At 42.2% G+C, this 25,316-nt stretch overlaps 1 protein-coding gene across 1 annotated transcript in view; it reads left to right on the forward strand.

The window, feature by feature from the left end:
* Nucleotides 1–25,316, forward strand: part of LOC126234836 (uncharacterized) — a 190,086-nt gene that overhangs the window by 141,380 nt on the left and 23,390 nt on the right. The window contains exons 6-7 of the mRNA XM_049943577.1: nucleotides 4,485–4,726; nucleotides 15,111–15,170. Coding sequence (XP_049799534.1) covers nucleotides 4,485–4,726; nucleotides 15,111–15,170 — 302 coding nt within the window. The remainder of the gene's footprint in view (nucleotides 1–4,484; nucleotides 4,727–15,110; nucleotides 15,171–25,316) is intronic.

Here is a 25,316-nt window from a genome sequence, read left to right on the forward strand (position 1 = left end):
TCTTTTAACTTAGATTAGTTGAAACACTTTACTAGGCATGAACATTGACTGTTTATAAATTACGGTCCCAGCAATCAAATACCTTCAGAACATAATCTGAGATGCATTGTAAAGAGTCTAGATGAAACTTAGTACACTCAACAGGTGAAAAATTTGTAGTTAAATCACTTCGCCATCACACCTAATATTTAAGTGGTGGCTAGGAATGAACTCAGGACACATGATGACCAGCCAGAGGTGCTACTCCAAGACACGGGCACGTTCTTGCATTTTTATCTCTTCCTTCCATGCTTATTGGATGTTATAACATAGCGGTCACGAAAGAAACACTCGTCTATAATCAAGTGATGAGACAGTTGAACTGATCAGTACTTATATATTCGAGGGATATGGCTACTGATCATTGTAGTTGTTGTTATAAATGATGATATTCTCCATGATGATTCCTCCCTTTACAAATTTCATGGATTATGCTTCTTTTGCGCGCTTATTCTGGCGCTGCACTCCCCAACAACAACATTCTGTGGTTTATGGGCGACATTGAAGCGGGAGTTCATTGCTCGCATACCGAGCAACCCAATATGTCGCACGAAGCTATATATGTGGTCGAGGAACTGAGAGACAATGACTTTTCTTCGATTTTGTTGATGTTGATCATTTGAATTCTGAGCTTTTATGTAACCAAAGCAATTACTTTTGAAGCAAGCGAAGTTTATACACATAAACACAAAAATCTATGTAATTATTGCTGTTATTTTGTTCTCAACAGAATGTTCTACATCATGATCAAAAGCAAGAATTTTCTCTTGTTAGTGATAAATGCGTAAATTTTTTCTGACTGACAGAAACATGTTTTATATAAGCTCGATGAAGCACTGAAGCGATGTTTGATATATTTTTTATTTGCTGTTTTTTAAATTTAAACTTTTTTTTGAGGAAGTTCCTCTTATAGCGCTGTAGGATAAAGGATTTTTTTTTTTTTTTTGCTTAAACATCTCTCAGTTTCACGTTAAAAATCATTGGTTTATGAATAACACCTGACTTAATTTCAATTTTGCTTTAAATACAGTTTATTTCTAAGTAACATACAGGACGATAACTATAAACAACAAAAATGTTCCCTAGCTTACGCAGCTCTTTGTGTATCTTCACTCAGTTTCTAGACGGTTCACCACTCCAAGTTTCTAACGGAATCAACTAAAACACTTATCACATACGTAAATATAGCGATTGATATGAGATAAAGCCCGATAGGTACGCAACACACCTAATGTAGAGCTAACGCAAGTATGATCTTAAAGACAGATGCAGAACAAAATTGAGAAAAAATTCAAATTTCTTTTATTACGTAATTTATTAGATTGATTCCTTAAGAATAACATCGCGAAGTTTCATAATCGAATTCTGGCTAGAAATGTGTTTTAAAATAGTCTGATCGAGCGTTTGCTCCTGCCATGCCCCCTTTTTCTATGCTTTGGTTCACCTTCTCTATGCTTGAAATTTTTGTGCGTTAATTTTTCTTTCATACAGTCGAAACGAACTGCAAATGAGTCTAGACGGCTGTAAGAAAGATTATCTTTGCTTATTCCTTTGTTTACAACTTTGTCTTTTTAATAGTATGTGGTAGAAACTTATTTCAATTTTAGGTTTGCATGTATCAACCTGTTGTTCTCAAAATGGGGCGTAACAGTGGAAACGCTATCAGAAATAACTTACATAGTGTGAAAACAATGCAGCAAGCCATGTGGGAATATTGTTTAACAAACCTTCCAGATATGATAACCCTCAACATTCATTTTGTGACATATCGTGGTGCAAATATCTTCAGGCAGGAGCCAGTGGAAAGCCATCCACCCACAAACATGGTTTGCCACTTGGTGTCTTAGATGTTATAATAAAACCAACTATCAGGTTCCAAGCCAATCCGGAACTGCTGGAAAGATGTGTACATGGGAAAACAGAATAAAAATGAGAGCTACAATCACCTTATATGGATGGGTTGGCCAGAAAAGTGTTGGTTTCCTCAATTGTTGTGAAGACAGCTGCATGTGATGCCTTTTTAGTGTTCGATAGTGGAAATGTAGGTAGGATGAAATGCCTGCGGAGACTGGGCTTCCATCAAAGTTCATTCACACTGAAGATACTAAGAAGTATTAATGAAAAGCGCCTGGACAAACCTCAGACAGCAGAAGAAAAAAAAAGTGCAAAAGTTGGCTAGGCAAAGGAGACAGGGGAAGAGATTGCTCCAGGGAGACGAAAACTATAATAAAGATAATGTATATGGACAGCATTAGTCACTAGAGGTACAGCAATATTGTCAAAAATTTAAATAAAAAGTTCAAATGAGAATTGTCATAAACGGACTTTTTTGAACTGTAATGCACATTTCTCAGGAGCTATGAAAGCTGACATTCTGAAATTTGGCACAGTTCTTAAGATTTACTTATTGAACAATCCTGCCTAGCACTTTTCTGTTATCTTTTCTTTGAGAAAATTCTCCTTCAAAATGTGGGAAAAATAGAGCAGTTCTAGGTAACACAAAACTGAATAATTAATTTGAAAGCAACTATGACCTTAAACTAAAATATGTTCGACATGTTTTATTAGCCTGTTATACAGATGTAAACTGTGACATGCCAGTTTTATTGCTTGATTAGTTTACGAGGAAAAGTACAGTACAGAAACAATGGTAATTAAAAATGCAGATCTTTGTAAAAGGTATGTCGGTGCACATTTTCAAACAGTAATGGCACAGAATATCAAGAATTACGTTGTACATAGCAGTCTCAAGTTGTACGAGGGTCACTCCAAAAGAAATGCACACTATTTTTTTTAATCCATCTTTTATTCTACATGTTTGAAAGTCTTACAGTGTGTAGATACATACTTTAGGAACAATACTTTCATTTCTCCACGTAATTTCCATCCCTCTCAACTGCCTTGCGCCATCGTGGAACCAGCGCCTGTATAAACGCATGGTAAAATTATGGATCAACCTGTTGGAGCTACTGTTTGGCAGTGTGCACAAGGGAGTCATCATCTTCAAACCTTGTTCCACGAAGAGAGTCTTTCAGTTTCCCAAAGAGATGGAGCCAGGTCAGGACTCTAAGGCGGGTGTTTCAGTGTTGTCCATCTGAGTTTTGTGATCTCTTCCACGGTTTTTTGACTGACATGTGGCCGTGCATTGTCGTGCAACAGCAAAACATCCTGCTTTTGCCGATGTGGTCGAACACGACTCAGTGAGCTTGAAGATTTTTCAGTGTCATCACATATACATCAGAATTTATGGTGGTTCCACTTGGCATGATGTCCACAAGCAAGAGTCCTTCAGAATCGAAAAACACCGTAGCCATAACTTTTCCAGCAGAAGGTGTGGTTTTCAATTTTTTTTTCTTGAGTGAATTTGCATGATGCCACTCCATTGATTGCCTCTTCGTCTCTGGTGAAATATGATGGAGCCATGTTTCATCACCTGTCACAATTCTTCCAAGAAGTTCATCTCCAACATTCTTGTAATGTTCCAAAAGTTCGCTGCATACCGTTTTTCTTGTTTCTTTGTGAGCCACTGTCAACATCCTGGGAACCCACCTGGTACAAACCTTTTTTAACGCCAACACTTTCAGTATTCTGCAAACACTTCCGTCCCCTATCCCAACGTAGCGTGACAATTTGTTCACTGTGATGTGTCTGTCAGCAGTCACCAATTCGTTAACTCTCTGCACACTGTGTGGAGTGTGTGCAGTACGAGGCCTGTCGCTGCGAGGACAATCCTCAATATTGCCGTGCCCGCTTTCATCACGTAACCTGCTTGCCCACCGACTAACTGTACAGCAGCATCTCTCTACACCTTTTTCGACCTCTTGTGGATGTTTCCCACTGTCTCGTTTTCAAGGCACTGGAATTCTATGATAGCACGTTGCTTCTGACGAACGTCAAGTGTAACAGCCATCTTGAAGACATGCTGTGACGGCGCCACTCGCGGGAACAGGTTGAACTAAGTTTGAAAACAAGCGGGAAGGATGTATTTACACACTGTAAAACTTTCACACATGCAGAATGAAAACTGTATTTTTACAAAAAAGGTGTGCATTTCTTTTGGAGTGACCCTCGTACTATTTTAGCTGTAATTTTTTTTTTGAGATTTTCATGTTTAAGTGTAAGAATACATATTGCCCTACGTCTGTCCTTAACTGACCGAGGCTACTTGGAAAACTAGGGTAGTCGACGCTTACTTACGATAGTCTTCAGCAGCCTAGGGTAGTTTTACAACTCAAGTTGTTCATGAACGACGTTGGCTCAAGTGAAGCCCCAGGTCCCCAACAGTGGCTTGCTACTTGGTGGCTACACCTCCTACTTTACCTCATGGCGTCATTTTTATAAAAGAGTGAAGCTTCTGTTATGAGTGAAGTTCGAGGTTCCCGCAAGTGGCCCGTTGCTGGACGGCTGCTGGAATTTCTGACCGGCCCTGTGCACGGTGCCGGCAGGGCTGCAGGGCCGCGGCGGCGGCGGCGGGGGCGGCGGCGGCGGGGGCGTCGCGCCGCGGCTGCTGTCGCTGCTGACGCTGGGGGCGGGCCTGCTGCTGAGCGGCGCCTACTCGGCCGTCCTCACCAGCCGCCTCACCGTGATCGTCGCGCCGCTGCCCTTCCGCTCGCTGCACGAGCTGCCCGAGACCGGCAGCCACGCGCTCTGCGTGCGCAAGAACAACTACGCCTACCTCATGTTCAAGGTCAGTCCGCTGCGCGAGTCTGTGTTAGTAACAGGACCGCACTGTGCGAAACTACACTCCAGATGAGCGGCGCGACACGACGGTGCCAAATACAGGCTGTACGAAATCGTATGAGGCAGAGCGCACTTCGCGGCAACGGTACTGCACGGCGCAGCACTGCCAGGCAAAGCTGACCAAATGGTCAACTACACTGAAGCGCCAAAGAAACTGGTATAGGCATGCGTACTCAAATACAGAGATATGTAAACAGACGGAATACGGCGCTGCGGTCGGCATCGCCTATACAGGGTGGTCCATTGATAGCGACCGGGCCAAATATCCCACGAAATGAGCATCAAACGAAAAAACTACAAAGAACGAAACTCATCTAGCTTGAAGGGGGAAACCAGATGGCGCTATGGTTGGCCCGCTAGATGGCGCTGCCATAGGTCAAACGGAAATCAACTGCGTTTTTTTTAAATAGGAACCCCCATTATATATTACATATTCGTAAAGAAATATGAATGTTTTAGTTGGACCACATTTTCCGCTTTGTGACAGATGGCGCTGTAATAGTCACAAACTTATAAGTACGTGGTATCACGTAACATTCCGCCAGTGCGGACGGTATTTGCTTCGTGATACATTACCCGTGTGAAAATGGACCGTTTACCAATTCCGGAAAAAAATGGCTCTGAGCACTACGGGACTCAACATCTGAGGTCATCAGTCCCCTAGAACAGGGGTCTCCAAACTTTTTAGTCCGCGGGCCACATTGACTCCTCCACGAAGTCATAAGGGCCAAGATCTACCTAGTGGGATTAAAGCACCCTAGCACTCCATGATCACCGTAATGTAAGGCTAAAGGAAAGATGAAATCGCAAAAATGTAAGTTTGCGGGAATAGCTACCACTGAAACGAACGGAGAATGGTCTGTCTGTTTATTGTGGATAGCCACAAGTTTAACCATGACCTTCCGCTTTGTAAAGGTAGAGCTCCGACAACGTGTATTGGTCGCGATAGGCCTCGAAACTCAATTGTTGGCAGTATAGGTACCACCTCAAATATTTGACGGGCCGGATACCGGGGATGTCCGGCCAGCTAACGCGGGCCGGTTTGCCGGCCCTCGCGGGCCGGTTTCGGCCTGAGGGCCGTAGTTTGGAGACACCTGCCCTAGAACTTAGAACTACTTAAACCTAACTAACCTAAGCACATCACACAGACCCATGCCCGAGGCAGGATTCGAACCTGCGACCGTAGCGGTCGTGCGGTTCCAGACTGCGGCGCATAGAACCGCTCGGCCACCCCGGCCGGCATTCCGGAAAAGGTCGGTATCGTGTTGATGTATGGCTATTGTGATCAAAATGCCCAACGGGCGTGTGCTATGTATGCTGCTCGGTATCCTGGACGACATCATCCAAGTGTCCGGACCGTTCGCCGGATAGTTACGTAATTTAAGGAAATAGGATGTGTTCAGCCACATGTGAAGCGTCAACAAGTGTCAGCGTGAGAACCCTTCAACGAAATGTCACCGATGTGGGATTTCGAATAGCAGGCCCACTCATGTACCCTTGATGGCTGCACGACATTGGACAGTTGATGGTCCCAACGGAGGTTCGAGTCCTCCCTCGGACATGGGTGTGTGTGTTTGTCCTTAGGATAATTTAGGCTACGTAGTGTGTAAGCTTAGGGACTGATGACCTTAGCAGTTACGTCCCATAAGATTTCACACACATTTGAACATTTTTGGACTGTTGATGACTGAAAACATGTTGCATGGTCGGAAGAGTCCCGTTTCAAATTGTATAGAGCGTATGGACAGATACGGGTATGGAGACAACCTTATGAATCCATGGACTTTGCATGTCAACAGGGGATCGTTCAGGCTCGTGGCGGCTCTCTCATGATGTGGGGCTTGCGCAGCTGGACTGATGTGGGACCCCTGATACTTCTAGATACGACTCTGAGAGGTGACACGTAAGCATCCTGTCTGCACACCAGCATCCATTCATGTCCACCGTGCATTATGATGGACTTGGACAATTCCAGCAGGGCAATGCGACACCCCACACGTCCAGAATTGCTACTGAGTGGCTCCAGGAACACTCTTCTACCGCTGGCCACCAAGCTCCCCAGGTATGAAAGTTACTGAGCATATCTGGGATGCATTGTAACGTGCTGTTCATAAGGGATCTCCACCCCGTCGTACTCTTACGTATTTATGGACAGCCCTGCAGTACTGCTTCGGACATTAGTCGAGTCCATGCCACGTCGTGCTGCGGCACTTCTGTGTACTCGCGGGGGCCCTACACGATATTAGGCAGGTGTACCAGTTTCTTTGGCTCTTCAGTGTATAAGTGGACACCCTGAGTATTAAAATCTTCAAAATGAACATTACATGAATAGTATCTGAAGAAGCAACATTTGCAAAGAAATTACCAACGAAATAGAAGTACACATAACGTACGGATACCTACAAATTACAGTTATATATGTTGTGAAAAGGACTATTGTTCTTTATTTTTTATGACTAGATGCTTATTGTTACAGTTTTACTACTTACTGTTTACCATTTCGTTCGGCCAGACCAAACTACCTTGTGGGGAATTGAAACAAACTTTGAATCTGTCCCTTATCTGGCTAGCATTATTCCCATATGAGGAAGGTCTAGTAACTGAACTTTTCAGTCTCTTAATTCTCAGACAACAGTGCATCTGTCTGAGGAAACTGTGCAAGAGAAAAGAGGCAAGAATCGCGTTGCGGACTGAGACAGATCTTGCGATAGTAAATTCTAAATTCTTGGCACAATATTCCAACAGCTTCTTCTGAAATTCTCGGGGCTCTGTTACGACTATAACCGTATACTTTCTTTGAGTGGTCATCCAGTGGTGTACCAGAATCAGGTCTCATCAAATAGGTCTTTAGCGGGAAAGCTTAGTCTCTAATAATGAGGCGAGGCACTCGAAATCCTGCGCCAGATAATTCTTTTGGGCCTGATATATTCAAGGTATCTATTTCCCGCTTCGTTCATAAATCTGATCGTGGAAAGATCCGCGCATCGCTATTCTTACTAAGGTCACCAACGTACACATACACTGATCAGCCAGAACATTATAACCACCTACCTGACAGCCGGCGACGCGTCTTGAGAAGCACTGAGGCCTTAGTAGGTCGCTGGAGGGAGTTGACACCACATCTGCACACACAAGTCACCTAATTACTATAAATTCCGGGGAGGGGGCGATTAGCTCTGACGCCACATTCAGTCACATTCCAAATGTGAAGGATCGGGTTCAGATCTGGCGAGTTGGGGGGCAAACACATCAATCGTATCTCGCCACTGTGTTCCTCGGATCACACCATTACACTCCTGGCCTTGTGACATAACGCATTATCTTGTTGAAAAATGCCACTGCCATCGGGTGACATGATCGTCATAAAAGGGTGTACGTGGTCGGCAACCAGTGTACGATACTCCCTGACCGTTTGCGGTGCCTTACACGAGCTCCGCTGGACCCATAGAAGCCTTCGTGAATGTTCCTCAGAGCATAACGGAGCTGCTGCTAGCTTGTCTCCTTTCAGCAGTATAGGTGTCGAGGAGCTGTTCCCCTGGAAGACGACGGATTCGCGCACTCCCGGCGGCATGATGAGGAAGGTTTAGGGATTCATCAGACCATGCAACGCTCTGCCACTGCACCAACGTTCAGTGCCGATGGGCATGAGCCCATTTCAGCTGGAATTGCCGACGTCATGGTCTCAACATTGACACATGCGAGGGTTGTCGACTGCGGAGGCCCATCGTTAGGAGTGTTCGATGCACTGTGTGTTCAGACACACATGTACTGTGCCCAGCATTAAATCTGATGTTAGTGGCGCCAAAGTTCGCCACCTGTACTGTTTTACCACTCTGCACAGCCTACGTCGTCCGACATCTGTAATGAGGGTTGGCCGCCCAACCCCACAACATCTGCAGGTGGTTTCATCTTTGATTCGCCACGTGTTGAAGAGCATCACCACAGTACACCTCGAATACCCGACAGCCTACGTCGTTCGACATCCGTAATGAGGGTTAACCGCCCAACCCCACAACATCTGCACGTGGTTTCACCTTTGATTCGCCACGTGTTGAAGAGCATCACCACAGCACACCTCGAACACCCGACAAGTCGCGTGGTTTCCGAAATGTTCGTGCCGAGCCTCGGGGCCATCATAGTCTACCCATCGCGCGATCTACACACGGATCTACACACGGACAGTACGGTCACTGATTCTATATGCACCGTGCGTGTGCGTGTGACTATCAGTCATTCCTCCCTCATGTGATGATGCTATAGCCGGGCTGGGTTTACATCGATAGTAGATCGATAGTCATAATGTTCTCGCGGATCAGTGTACAAAAAAATGGTTCAAATGCCTCTGAGCACTACGGGACTTAACTTCTGAGGTCATCAGTCCCCTAGAACTTAGAACTACTTAAACCTAACTAACCTAAGGACATCACACACATCCATGCATGAGGCAGGATTCGAACCTGCGACCGCAGCAGTCGCGCGGCTCCAGACTGTAGCGCGTAGAACCGCTCGGCCACTCCGGCCGGCGATCAGTGTACATAAATTTATAGTCTTCCTCCTCCTCGCATTACAAAGAAATTGTCACAGCCTTGTGACTTTCATCCACTTTGCTCGTAGGTTGCCGGAGGACCTACAAACAAAATTTGCTAAGTACTGTCGCACCGTTGCTGTTTATACGCGGTACACTAAACAGAACCACGTAGTGCCGCGCCGCTGTGCAATTCAGCTCAGTGCGATCTTACCTTAAAACTGTCACTATGTCCCACTTGCAAGAAAAGTTTTATTTTGAGTATTTCACACAATATTGTACAAATTAAAGCTTCGTAATGTGTTCATTAAGGAATATGTCACGTTAAAAGTTTAACACTTTAAGTCAATTATTAACGTTAGAGGCTGGCGCGACAATTTTCCAGACTATACCCGTACAGTACTTTACAATGAGAATACTTACCGATTCTAACAAATTCTACACATAATTTCAAACACTTTCGAACAGTTTCTATCAAACACCCACACAAAACAATGAAAGGAAAAAGAGAAGCTTATCGTTTACTCCACTGAGCTTTCTTGTAGTAAAGACCCAGCATCACGCATAATATGTTATTTTAGTACTCAGCTCCTGCGAACTCTATACGCAGGGCATTTTGCAGACGGTACCTAATATGAGGGAGCGAGGACTTGTCTGAACACGTGACAGAAGAAACAGGTCTCGAAAGGGAAGAGATACGGGATTAAATATTAGAATCAGAATTTAAAACAGTTGGATAACATAACCATCGGAATCTGTTAAATCATTGGGAGAAGTCGCAAAAAAGCCACCATCCATGTTGGTGTATAGAATGTGTGAGACAGCGATATATCATCAGATTTTCGGAAAAAAAAGCATCATCCGCACAGTTCAGGAGATTACAAGAGCCGACAAGTGCGAGGATTATGGCAGAATCGGCTTAATAGCTAATGCATCTAAGTTTCTGACAAGAATAATATGCAGAAGAACGGAAAAGGGTACTGAGGCTCTGTCAGATGACTGTCAGTTTGGCTTTAGGAAAGGTAAAGGCATGAAAGAGGTGGTTGATACGAAAGAAGAAAAATCAAGATTAACAAAATTTGTTAGACATCAGAGAATAGTTCCATTGCATTAGACGGAGCTGTAGAAAGTAAAAACTACAGAGGAACACAGAGACTGGAATACGTCCTGTAGATGTGACGGACTGCGGCGGCGCGGTTCTTTCCGTCCCTTTACGACGAACCTGCTCCTACCTGTGAACATTGTCCCCGCAGATCATCAGTAGGAAAGCCGAGCGAAACCTACTGTACTTCGAAGTGAACCAGGCTGCAATTAAAATCACTAATCTACGTTTCAGGAGAAAGTTTTCACACGAAATGAAAGGTTGGAAATTTTGTCCTTAATTAATATATTCTGAAACTTAGGTGAACAAGTATCACCGCCAAGCCCCTGCTAGTCTTAACACACTCACAATCCCTCTCACTCACGTAAGCAAGTTTATGGTGCTGCATTTCCCGAAAAAGTAATAGCTGCAAAAATACTGATAGTTTTTGATTGATAATACTCGCCAAATATTAAGTCTGCCGGTACCAAATGCACTCACAGTTTTTAGCCACCGACCTGCTCAATACGCCACGCGGAATATATGTCTTTTCTCGTCACAAAATTCACTTAAAAATTCCGAAATTTCTACACGCCCATCGAAATAATTATGCCGTCACTTTACCACACTTTTGATGTATGAAACACCGATAGATTCGGCAACTTATCGTTTCCATCGGAACTACTACTACACACGTCCGAACTGTTTCATGGCTAGGCTCCGACTACTCTCTAGAATATTCGAAGTCTTTTCTACCAGCAGAGAAAGGCGCGTGAAGAATATTGCTTTACCATTTGTCAGTTTACTCAACAGCCAATAGCAAAACAACATTCTCCCGCGTCAGTCCGAGCTTTTCATCAATAAATAAATCGAAAAATAATAAAACTAACGACTGCACTTTTTACCGACGTAATTATCTAATACGCTGAAGTTTTGTTTATGCATAAAGTTAGTTACTATTGTTATTTATACCTGAATTAAATTTCCCTTTACCATAAACTCACTTTACAAATCTATTCTACAAAAATCCCCTTTGTCCATATCAAAACTTCTTCGAAATGTTCTCACACTAAATCCTACTACATAACTCATTAAACAATTAGCTTCATATTAACCTTAAAGCACACTCACGCATCATTCATACTGCTAAAACACATTTATAACATTTTACATACACAAAAAGACATAATAACACTTTATGAAAATACTGGAACAGTTTATGAAAAACATTCTATTACTTTAGTGCACTCTAGTGCGCACAATCGAAACTAAAATCACAGTCCCACTATCCAATATTGTCCTCTATCGGCTGATACATAAACTACGTGCGCGTCCAGTCTCGCGTCACCATCTGTCACTATCCAGGTCTGAGACACATCTCCCACTAAACCGCCTCCAAGGCAGGATAAAAAAAAAAAATGCCTCAAATGTCTCTGAGCACTATGGGACTTAACATCTATGGTCATCAGTCCCCTAGAACAGAACTACTTAAACCTAACTAACCTAAGGATATCACACAACACCCAGAAGGCAGGATCGGTATATGGCGCTACGCGTCAGGACCACGTCAGAAGGCTGATGACCATCCCCTACGCCACCCCCAAAAGAAAAATATGTACATATTTACCACTGAATGTACCTGCAAAATTGTATCTTTCGACGACATATAGTTGTGTACATACTATGTCGTACACATAGGTTGAAAATCTGGGTAAGGGTGTTAACTACTTTGTGAAGTATTCATACGTTTGAAGGTGTTTTATAAGAGAAGCACGCCTCATGAACGTCCCGAGAAGGAACAGACCTGAATCACTCCTAAGTTCATTTACATCGTAATATCGCCACACGAAGAACACTGAGATATTCTGGTTTCGAAATGATTCACTTGTTTCCACAAGACTAAATCTTCTTCGTGAAACAAGATACACATGGGGATAAATTTTGCTACTAGGACTTAGTTTCTTTTTTCCCTTGTCATTATCCGCACCGTCGACATGCTTATTATGGGATGTGGAGTTGAAAATGATAGAGGGCGGCCGTATGTCCCGACTGTCGTCATCTCTGTACCCTGCCCCCCCCCCTCCCCCCCTATCCCACTAAGGCCGAATTTGGCACCTCGGATGTCTGTCGAAGAGTGCGAACGTTTTCTAAACCTTTGCGAATCGTGTAACTGATGCAGCAGATGGGTACGAAACCGTAATTTCCAGAGTGGTATGTGGGAAGCCGTGAAAAAACCACATCCAAGCTGACCACCACACCGACCCTTGTTGTTGTTGTGCCGGGCTGACTCGATCCCGGGCCGTGCGACTCTCCGAATCCCGGAAGCAGCATGTTAACACACACGGCTACCCAGGGGGTAGGTTTTGATACTACAAAGCTTTCATTTTCGAACGAAACATCCGATTTGACAACGATATACAGGGTGACCCATTGATCGTGACCGGGCCAAATATCTGACGAAGTAAGCGTCAAACGAAAAAACTACAAAGCACGAAACTTGTTTAGCTTTAAGGGGGAAACCAGATGGCGCTATGTTTGGCCCGCTAGATGGCGCTGCCATAGGTCAAACGGATATCCACTGCGTTTTTTTAAATAGCAACCCCCATTTTTTATTATATTCGTGTAGTACGTGAAGAAAGATGAATGTTTTAGTTGGACCACTTTTTTCGCTTTGTGATAGATGGCGCTGTAATAGTCACCAACATACGGCTCACAATTTTGGACGAACAGTTGGTAACAGATAGGTTTTTTAATTTAAAAATACAGAACGTAGGTACGTTTGAACATTTTATTTCGGTTGTTCCAATGTGATACATGTACCTTTGTGAACTTATCATTTCTGAGAACGCATGCTGTTACAGCGTGATTACCTGTAAATACCACATTAATGCAATAAATGCTCACAATGATGTCCGTCAACCTCAATGCATTTGGCGATACGCGTAACGACATTCCTCTCTACAGCGAGTAATTCGCCTTCCGTAATGTTCGCACATGCATTGACAATGCGCTGGCGCGTGTTGTCAGGCGTTGTCGGTGGATCACGATAGCAAATATCCTTCGAATTCCCCCACAGAAAGAAATCTGGGGACGTCCGATCCGGTGAGCGTGTGGGCCGTGGTATAGTGCTTAGACGACCAATCCACCTGTCATGAAATATGCTATTCAATAACGCTTCAACTGCACGCGAGCTATATGCCGGACATAATTCACGTTGGAAGTACATCGCCATTCTGTCATGCAGTGAAACATCTTGTAGTAACATCGGTAGAACGTTACGTAGGAAATCAGCATACATTGCACCATTTAGATTGCCATCGATAAAATGGGGCCCAATTATTCTTCCTTCCACAATGCCGCATCATACATTAACCCGCCAAGGTCGCTGATGTTCCACTTGTCGAAGCCATCGTGGATTTTCCGTTGCCCAATAGTGCATATTATACCAGTTTACGTTACCGCTGTTGGTGGATGACGCTTCGTCGCTAAATAGAACGCGTGCAAAAAATCTGTCATTGTCCGTAATTTGTCTTGTGCCCAGTGGCAGAACTGTACACGACGTTTAAAGTCGTCGCCATGCAATTACTGGTGTATAGAAAAATGGTACGGCCGCAATCGGTATTGATGTAGCATTCTCAACACCGACATTTTTTAGATTCCCCATTCTCGCGCAATTTGTCTGCTACTGATGTGCGGATTAGCCGCGACAGCAGCTAAAACACCTACTTGGGCATCATCATTTGTTGCAGGTCGTGGTTGACGTTTCAGATGTGGCTGAACGCTTCCTGTTTCCTTAAATAACGTAACTATCCGGCGAACGGTCCGGACACTTGAATGATGTTGCCCAGGATACCGAGCAGCATACATAGCACACGTCCATTGGGCATTTTGATCACAATAGCCACACTTCAACACGATGTCTACCTTTTCCGCAGTTGGTAAACGGTCCATTTTAACACGGGTAATGTATCAGGAAGCAAATACCGTCTGCACTGGCGGAATGTTGCGTGATACCACGTACTTATACGTTTTTGACTATTGCAGCGCCGTCTATCAGAAAGCGAAAAAAGTGCTAAGCCTTTTTAACTAAAATAAATTTTAGTAACATTATACATCTTTATTCGTCACGTCTACATATTTATTTCTCAACATAGTCACCCTGGCGGCGAACACATTTCTCCCAGCGAGAGATCAGTTCGTTAATACTGTCACTGTAGAATGTTTGACTTTGTTGACGGAGCCAGAACCTCACATCTGCTTACACCACTTCATCACTATCAAAGTGAATCCCTCGCAAGAGTTCTTTAAATTTTGGAGACAAATGAAAATCGGATGATGTCAAGTCAGGACTGTATGGAGGATGATCGACGACAACGAACCGAAAGCATCAACGTTGCTGTAACTGTCGCAGCTCTCGTGTTTGATCAGGAATTGTCATGCTGAAGGATAGGGCATTCCATGTGTGGACGAACTCGTCGAATTCGAAACGTGATTTCAGCTCACTTTTTTTCTAGCACTGGCATGGTTACGTTACACACCGCCATGTCACAGGCCACAAACTGGAGCCGTCTAGCGGCAGTGCCCTGGAAATATGTAGACATGAAGAATAAAGGTGAAGAATATTCGTAAGTTTGTTAGGTTTAACAAACATTAAAAGTTTTCACATAAAACATTCATTGACCTTCGTTTCGAGCACATCTTAATTGTTTTGCTTTGATGAAACAGTACCTCAGTGACTTGGTTGGGTACGACTCGTGGGCTGAGGAAGATGTGCGGCTGCTCCAGGTGAGCTCAGATACCAAAGCAGTCAGCATGGGGCTGGAGAGGGGTAACTCCAGAGCAGGGAACTTGGCGGTTGCTTGCATGCCTTCAGTGCAGAAGATGTACCAGCAATGACGACGTTTAAGGCAGTCTAAAAATATGGCTACACACAACACTTAGAAATTCAATAATAAATGATGTTTTCAGGATAGAGCAAATATAAATACAGCTGCAATATCAGGAGACTGCGGTACATCCGATGAAACACTAGTATTTACTATATCTTAGAAACTACAAAAGTTAATAATTTATATTGACTGAATATTTCCAAAATGAAGCTTAATATTGTAACTTCTAAACACTTCATAATTTCAACAAACAATGTCACAAATGATAACATTGCACTATAGCTACCATCCCTGAAAACTACACATCCGTATCTATTTTATTTATCGATTTATTACGTTTTTTAACCTGTTTCACTATGAAAATGTTGGTCAGAACATTGTGTTATCCACAGTAACACAGCAACTGAATGCAGCATGGCGTGGCTCATATCTTGTCCTACTTGTCATTGTATTTTAGAAGTGGTCAATCCCATCTACAAACTGACACCACCAGTGAATAGAACGCAAAAAACGCTTCTAGCAAGGAGGACAAAGTTACTGTTTAACAAATATTTAACAATGTTTTGCTATCATTTAACGTAAATTCACACGCCTCAGTATTTTTGTATTATTTATTTATGACTAAATAATTCTTTACATACATTGTAAATGGTCTGTATGGGACTCAATGTTAATAAGGCTCCATTTATTAATCACTGTAACGATGCATTAGTTTTTAACACAGAAGGTGGTCTACCTAAGTAAAGACAAGTCCTTAAAACTCAACAATGCTGTGTGTTTTGATGGGGATATACTTCGGCCAATGAGAATTAGGTAGTGCCAGAATGAGACTGGAGTACAGCGCTGAACAGGTTGCTGAATATGGGCACTTAGTTCTGAGAGCTGGAAGTAGGCAGACATGCCTGAGGTAACTTCTGATATTCAGTCGTGAGGGTGACAGATTTTTTGCGGTAAACGGCTGCTTGAGTACTCTAATTTTTGGGGACTTTAACTTGCATGAGTTCTAAATGTGTTCCAGTCCCGAATTTTTGTTTTCTTTTCGCTTCCATTAGGAAACTAAGAATGGACAGAGCGTGAGTTTCTACTCTTTATGTCACACATGTAGACCATACTGAACACTAAATTGTTTTGTGCTGGCGAATATTTCGTGTTTTATGTTCACGGAATGGGGCTTAGTTTTTAAGCATCTTTGATGACTATTTACCTTTTGGCGTTTATGCTACCATTTTTCTAGTACAGTTAACGGTTTGAATTAGGTTTTACTTCTGTTTATACGATAATTGTAACTTTCAATATATTTCTGATTGTCTGACAGCATAAACCATCAATTATTCAACATAATCAACATAATCTTCAGGAGTAGCCTACATCAGTTTCAGACATTACAATGAATCCCTTTTTATTAATTAATCATTGATCTTTCATATATATATATATATATATATATATATGTATCTCTTTAATACACAGTACACACACACACACACACACACACACACACACATATATATATATATATATATATATATATATGTGTGTGTGTGTGTGTGTGTGTGTGTACTGTGTATTAAAGAGATACATATATTAAAGAACTGACTATCTAAAACATGCCCATATCAGATTTCTACATTAGGTGAAAATTTCAGAACGATCGAGGAAGAACTTTTGGAGATTAGCGATATTGAACAAACCAACATTAACATTTTTATGTCTCTCCTTTTATTACATCTGTATTACATATATACCAGATGCCATTCCAGTAAATACATAAGAATACATGAGTATTGGAGTGTACTGTTGTGTCAATATTTCAAAACAATCTGGGAAGAACTTTTTAGAGATTTGAGATTTTGAAGAAAAAAATCTACATTTGTACATATATAGAAACAGTAATTGTTCCTAATCGCAAATCTCGAAAAGTTTTTGAGCAAAAGCTTTGAAATTATGAGACACCATTGCATTTCAAAAGTATGTCTTCTTATGTAATTATTTTTAATATATGTCATATATAAATTTTTATAAATTTATCAGTATAAGATGTTAAAATTCAAACACCCCTGTGTTAGAATGCAACATTGCGTCAAAATTTCAAAGCAATCGTTCGAGAAATTTAGGAGCTTAGCAATTTTGAACAAACAAACATCTACAATATTATTTATACAGATTTTTGTCCGTTTGGTGATTTCTGATCTCTTTTCGTAATGGCTATAGCATGTGGTGCTCCTGGGTAACCATTCAAAACGCTTTCCTTAGTTCCAGTTCATTATTTGGCACAACTTGCACTTTTTTACATAAAAATATGCAGTGAAGCATTCCCTGATACCTTATTTTCTAAATAGGAGAACTCTTCTTCCTCTTATTCTTCTGAGATACTTCCACTGTTATTAACGTATTTGTCTTTTTTGTCTCCACCATCACAAATTTGGTCATAACGTTGCTCACCTGTAATCCATATTCTGTGCTAACAATGTTGAATATTCCATTCCACAGATTTAATTGTTTCTCACAATCGCTTATGTAAGCTGTGGATTGAGTTTCATTTCTCTTGTACTTTAATTCTTCTCTCGAAATTTTGTTTTATTTCTTTTGCTTTGATTGCTTTTTCGAAGCACAAACTGAGAGAAAATTGTAATAAACTGCAACAATATTGTACATACTTTTCAAAACGATGTAGACTTTCTTTACATTAATTGCATGTCTTTTAGTCCCACTTGACTCAAGATAGTGGCTGTCATGATGACCTTACAATGCAGATTGATTTCTCCATGTCTGTAAATGCTAGGAAGGAATCGTAACATTTTATTATTCTTTATAAAAGCGAACTCAAAATTATGATTCTTACCTTCCCCAGCGGAATTCAATCACGATATAACTCATGGATGAACAGCTGGACATCATGGCCGCATTGGCACAATGATGGCAGGCATCACGTTGTCATTATCAGTTGTGCTGACTAATTACGAGCTGGTGCAGGACTTGTATCTTCGCCACGAATCACATGCGATCTGTACTCGGTTTGTTCCCAGGCACGGGGTTGCCTTCAGCGTCTCCTCCACACTTCCCCCCCCCCCCCCCCCGCCACCAACCCCAGACGGCCCTTCCTACCACCAGCACGTCGCTCCCGCGCCGAGGTTCGTGCTCAGAGATGCGTGCTGGCACAGCAGATAAATAGCCGAGACGCCACCAACACGTGAGCCAGAGCGCGAATCCCGGAGGGGGTGCCGTATTGGTGGTAGGAATGAACGGGGGAAGAGGGGCGGGGTGGAGGGGACGCCGAATGCACGCCCTTGACAAGGCGTACAAAGCGCCATGTCGGTGGACAGAGGGAGGAGCGAGCTCTTAGACGATCTGTTTGTCGGTGAACCCTATGATTACAACGTGATCGCTTAGCGCGAAAGTGTGGCTGTTTGACACCGACATCCATCAACGAAATTACTAGTCTTTTACAACTGCTCTAACCTGGTTTAATTGGCTACATAGAATAGACAAGTAATTGGGATATTGGGATCTGCATGGCTGTGTTTGTAGAGTATAGATTGATGAACTCTCTCTCTCTCTCTCTCTCTCTCATATATACACTCCTGGAAATTGAAATAAGAACACCGTGAATTCATTGTCCCAGGAAAGGGAAACTTTATTGACACATTCCTGGGGTCAGATACATCACATGATCACACTGACAGAACCACAGGCACATAGACACAGGCAACAGAGCATGCACAATGTCGGCACTAGTACAGTGTATATCCACCTTTCGCAGCAATGCAGGCTGCTATTCTCCCATGGAGACGATCGTAGAGATGCTGGATGTAGTCCTGTGGAACGGCTTGCCATGCCATTTCCACCTGGCGCCTCAGTTGGACCAGCGTTCGTGCTGGACGTGCAGACCGCGTGAGACGACGCTTCATCCAGTCCCAAACATGCTCAATGGGGGACAGATCCGGAGATCTTGCTGGCCAGGGTAGTTGACTTACACCTTCTAGAGCACGTTGGGTGGCACGGGATACATGCGGACGTGCATTGTCCTGTTGGAACAGCAAGTTCCCTTGCCGGTCTAGGAATGGTAGAACGATGGGTTCGATGACGGTTTGGATGTACCGTGCACTATTCAGTGTCCCCTCGACGATCACCAGTGGTGTACGGCCAGTGTAGGAGATCGCTCCCCACACCATGATGCCGGGTGTTGGCCCTGTGTGCCTCGGTCGTATTCAGTCCTGATTGTGGCGCTCACCTGCACGGCGCCAAACACGCATACGACCATCATCGGCACCAAGGCAGAAGCGACTCTCATCGCTGAAGACGACACGTCTCCATTCGTCCCTCCATTCACGCCTGTCGCGACACCACTGGAGGCGGGCTGCACGATGTTGGGGCGTGAGCGGAAGACGGCCTAACGGTGTGCGGGACCGTAGCCCAGCTTCATGGAGACGGTTGCGAATGGTCCTCGCCGATACCCCAGGAGCAACAGTGTCCCTAATTTGCTGGGAAGTGGCGGTGCGGTCCCCTACGGCACTGCGTAGGATCCTACGGTCTTGGCGTGCATCCGTGCGTCGCTGCGGTCCGGTCCCAGGTCGACGGGCACGTGCACCTTCCGCCGACCACTGGCGACAACAGCGATGTACTGTGGAGACCTCACGCCCCACGTGTTGAGCAATTCGGCGGTACGTCCACCCGGCCTCCCGCATGCCCACTATACGCCCTCGTTCAAAGTCCGTCAACTGCACATACTGTTCACGTCCACGCTGTCGCGGCATGCTACCAGTGTTAAAGCCTGCGATGGAGCTCCGTATGCCACGGCAAACTGGCTGACACTGACGGCGGCGGTGCACAAATGCTGCGCAGCTAGCGCCATTCGACGGCCAACACCGCGGGTCCTGGTGTGTCCGCTGTGCCGTGCGTATGATCATTGCTTGGACAGCCCTCTCGCAGTGTCCGGAGCAAGTATGGTGGGTCTGACACACCGGTGTCAATGTGTTCTTTTTTCCATTTCCAGGAGTGTATATATATATATATGTTCATGATTAAAATAAATAGTACAGAATCGGAATTTGCAATAACAGTAAACAATGCGAAAGGTCGGAGAATGCAGGTAAGGCAATATAGGAAGAGGGGTGGGAAGAAATGGATGTAGAAAACAGGAAGGAGGAGGAAACAGCTAGCAGTAGTAAAGGAATAAATAAATTAGGTAAAGCTTCTAAAAAACGTAATATTTTTAAGAGAGGTAATAAAGAGCTAGAAAAAAAGACACGAAGTAGTTTAAAGATGACAGCAGATAGCTAAAGAAAGAATGTATCCTGAAGATGTTCCTTTAGGATAAAAATTAGCAGCAAAAGCTGTAAGAGGAATAATGTTTGGTACGATAAACTGGGTATGGACCTCAATGAATATGGCTGGGGATTGTAAAGCTTTTAAAATTTAAATAGGGTAATTTTATAATTTTTAAAATCTTAATTTCTTTAAGTTTTTAAATTTTAATTTTATTCAATTTTCATAAAATTTTGATCTGTGTAAATGAATAATTTTACAACATAGTGGCAAAACTAAACCTAAAGGAATTAATATTAGACTAAGTAATGACCAGTTACAAAGTACTGATATTTTTTTTAATTGAAGCCAAAATGAGAAAGAGAGATAGAAAACTGTTGGAAATTTACTCATATCATTAGCCATGCCTGGTCTGTTAAAAATTGTTGAACATCTTATCAAAAAAGAAAAAATGGCTTCTTGAGTACCAAAAGATGAAGGGGGAATTCTTCCTATTTAGGTATTGCCAGTACAGTGCTTGGAGGAGTAGCCAAATATTAAAAACATAATATATGAGAAAAAGGCAGTAATGAATTAGAAGAACAAAAAAGACATAATTTATTAATGGGGAAGAAAGGAACTGGAGTAAGAAAATCGAGAATAAAGGAATTTCCTATACTTCAAAATATAATAAACCTTTTCAAATTTTTATATAATATCTTGTAACTGGTAAAAAATCAAATACTTTGAGGTATTTTTATGGTTGATGAATTACCAAATATTTATGAATTAGATCAAGAAATAGAAATAAAATTAAACAATTTTGTAAAGAATCACTTAGCTTTTTTAAATTAACTAAACAATATATTGATTTTTTAAAATAAAAAATTGTTGTTGTTGTTGTGGTCTTCAGTCCTGAGACTGGTTTGATGCAGCTCTCCATGCTACTCTATCCTGTGCAAGCTTCTTCATCTCCCAGTACCTACTGCAACCTACATCCTTCTGAATCTGCTTAGTGTATTCATCTCTTGGTCTCTCCCTACGATTTTTACCCTCCACGCTGCCCTCCAATACCAAATTGGTGATCCCTTGATGCCTCAGAACATGTCCTACCAACCGATCCCTTCTTCTGGTCAAGTTGTGCCACAAACTCCTCTTCTCCCCAATCCTATTCAGTACTTCCTCATTAGTTATGTGATCTACCCAGCTAATCTTCAGCATTCTTCTGTAGCACCACATTTCGAAAGCTTCTATTCTCTTCTTGTCCAAACTATTTACCGTCCATGTTTCACTTCCATACATGGCTACACTCCATACAAATACTTTCAGAAATGACTTCCTGACACTTAAATCTATACTCGATGTTAACAAATTTCTCTTCTTCAGAAACGCTTTCCTTGCCATTGCCAGTCTACATTTTATATCCTCTCTACTTCGACCATCATCAATTATTTTGCTCCCCAAATAGCAAAACTCCTTTACTACTTTAAGTGTCTCATTTCCTAATTTAATACCCTCAACATCACCCGACTTAATTCGACTACATTCTATTATCCTCGTTTTGCTATTGTTGATGTTCATCTTATATCCTCCCTTCAAGACACTGTCCACTCCGTTCAACTGATCTTCCAAGTCCTTTGCTGTCTCTGACAGAATTACAATGTCATCGGCGAACCTCAAAGTTTTTATTTCTTCTCCATGGATTTTAATACCTACTCCGAATTTTTCTTTTGTTTCCTTTACTGCTTGCTCAATATACAGATTGAATAACATCGGGGAGAGGCTACAACCCTGTCTTACTCCCTTCCCAACCACTGCTTCCCTTTCATGTCCCTCGACTCTTATAACTGCCATCTGGTTTCTGTACAAATTGTAAATAGCCTTTCGCTCCCTGTATTTTACCCCTGCCACCTTTAGAATTTGAAAGAGAGTATTCCAGTCAACATTGTCGAAAGCTTTCTCTAAGTCTACAAATGCTAGAAACGTAGGTTTGCCTTTCCTTAATCTTTCTTCTAAGATGAGTCGTAAGGTCAGTATTGCCTCACGTGTTCCAGTATTTCTACGAAATCCAAACTGATCTTCCCCGAGGTCCGCTTCTACTAGTTTTTCCATTCGTCTATAAAGAATTCGTGTTAGTATTTCGCAACTGTGGCTTATTAAACTGATTGTTCGGTAATTCTCACATCTGTCAACACCTACTTTCTTTGGGATTGGAATTATTATATTCTTCTTGAAGTCTGAGGGTATTTCGCCTGTCTCATATATCTTGCTCACCAGATGGTAGAGTTTTGTCAGGACTGACTCTCCCAAGGCCGTCAGTAGTTCCAATGGAATGTTGTCTACTCCGGGAGCCTTGTTTCGACTCAGGTCTTTCAGTGCTCTGTCAAACTCTTCACGCAGTATCTTATCTCCCATTTCATCTTCATCTACATCCTCTTCCATTTCCATAATATTGTCCTCAAGTACATCGCCCTTATATAGACCCTCTATACACTCCTTCCACCTTTCTGCTTTCCCTTCTTTGCTTAGAACTGGGTTTCCATCTGAGCTCTTGATGTTCGTACAAGTGGTTCTCTTCTCTCCAAAGGTCTGTTTAATTTTCCTGTAGGCAGTATCTATCCTGCCCCCAGTGAGACAGGCCTCTACATCCTTACATTTGTCCTCTAGCCATCCCTGCTTAGCCATTTTGCACTTCCTGTCGATCTCATTTTTGAGACGTTTGTATTCCTTTTTGCCTGCTTCATTTACTGCATTTTTATATTTTCTCCTTTCATCAATTAAATTCAATATTTCTTCTGTTACCCAAGGATTTCTACTAGCCCTCGTCTTTTTACCTACTTGATCCTCTGCTGCCTTCACTACTTCATCCCTCAAAGCTACCCATTCTTCTACTGTATTTCTTTCCCCCATTCCTGTCAATTGTTCCCTTATGCTCTCCCTGAAACTCTGTACAACCTCTGGTTCTTTCAGTTTATCCAGGTCCCATCTCCTTAAATTCCCACCTTTTTGCTGTTTCTTCAGTTTTAATCTACAGGTCATAAACAATAGATTGTGGTCAGAGTCCACATCTGCCCCTGGAAATGTCTTACAATTTAAAACCTGGTTCCTAAATCTCTGTCTTACCATTATATAATCTATCTGATACCTTTTAGTATCTCCAGGGTTCTTCCACGTATACAACCTTCTATCATGATTCTTAAACCAAGTGTTAGCTATGATTAAGTTGTGCTCTGTGCAAAATTCTACCAGGCGGCTTCCTCTTTCATTTCTTAGCCCCAACCCATACTCACCTACTACGTTTCCTTCTCTCCCTTTTCCTACACTCGAATTCCAGTCACCAATGACTATTAAATTTTCGTCTCCCTTCACTATCTGAATAATTTCTTTTATTTCATCATACATTTCTTCAATTTCTTCGTCATCTGCAGAGCTAGTTGGCATATAAACTTGTACTACTGTAGTAGGTGTGGGCTTCGTATCTATCTTGGCCACAATAATGTGTTCACTAAGCTGTTTGTAGTAGCTTAGCCGCGTTCCTATTTTCCTATTCATTATTAAACCTACTCCTGCATTACCCCTATTTGACTTTGTGTTTATAACCCTGTAGTCACCTGACCAAAAGTCTTGTTCCTCCTGCCACCGAACTTCACTAATTCCCACTATATCTAACTTTAACCTATCCATTTCCCTTTTCAAATTTTCTAACCTACCTGCCCGATTAAGGGACCTGACATTCCACGCTCCGATCCGTAGAATGCCAGTTTTCTTTCTCCTGATAACGACATCCTCTTGAGTAGTCCCCGTCCGGAGATCCGAATGGGGGACTATTTTACCTCCAGAATATTTTACCCAAGAGGACGCCATCATCATTTAATCATACAGTAAAGCTGCATGCCCTCGGGAAAAATTACGGCCGTAGTTTCCCCTTGCTTTCAGCCGTTCACAGTACCAGCACAGCAAGGCCGTTTTCGTTATTGTTACAAGGCCAGATCAGTCAATCATCCATACTGTTGCCCTTGCAACTACTGAAAAGGCTGCTGCCCCTCTTCAGGAACCACATGTTTGTCTGGCCTCTCAACAGATACCCCTCCATTGTGGTTGTACCTACGGTACGGCTATCTGTATCGCTGAGGCACGCAAGCCTCCCCACCAACGGCAAGGTCCATGGTTCATGGGGGGCAATAAAAAAAATAGCAGGTGTAAATTATTGCATTGACAAAAAAAGATGTAGTGAACAAAAGATATTCAGAAGAGTAATTAAATAGTCTTCTCACCACAGCTGAGCACACATATATTTTAACACAATTTAATGAATATATCACTAAATATTGTACAGAAAAAGAACTAAAATATTTTCTTACAAAGAGTGAATACAAAACTGTTCTGACAGTATTACAAAAAAGACATAAAATTTATGAATGGGCTGTAGAAGACTATCATAAAAAGATAAATAACATCAATTCAACAGTTAATTACACTTTAGATAAATGTAATAAAATAGACAATAAGGTTTATGGTAAACAAATAACTGAATTTACGTTTATGAGTTATGATGAACAATAAACACACAATTGTGGCTATGTATTTATCTTTCAGAAAAGTTGCAGGTAAGTATTTATCATTTAGTGATTCTGATATTTCATTAATTGTGTCTGATAATCTTTATGAAATAACTGCTGCAAACCAATCAATGAAAATATTGCATAAATCCAATTTTGTAACTGTATAAATGGAAGACAGCTCAAGCTGTTACAGTTGATTTAAAATTATAATTATTCATTGAAATTTAATCTTATAT

Source organism: Schistocerca nitens, chromosome 2 (genome assembly GCF_023898315.1).
Source record: "Schistocerca nitens isolate TAMUIC-IGC-003100 chromosome 2, iqSchNite1.1, whole genome shotgun sequence".
NCBI lineage: Eukaryota > Metazoa > Arthropoda > Insecta > Orthoptera > Acrididae > Schistocerca > Schistocerca nitens.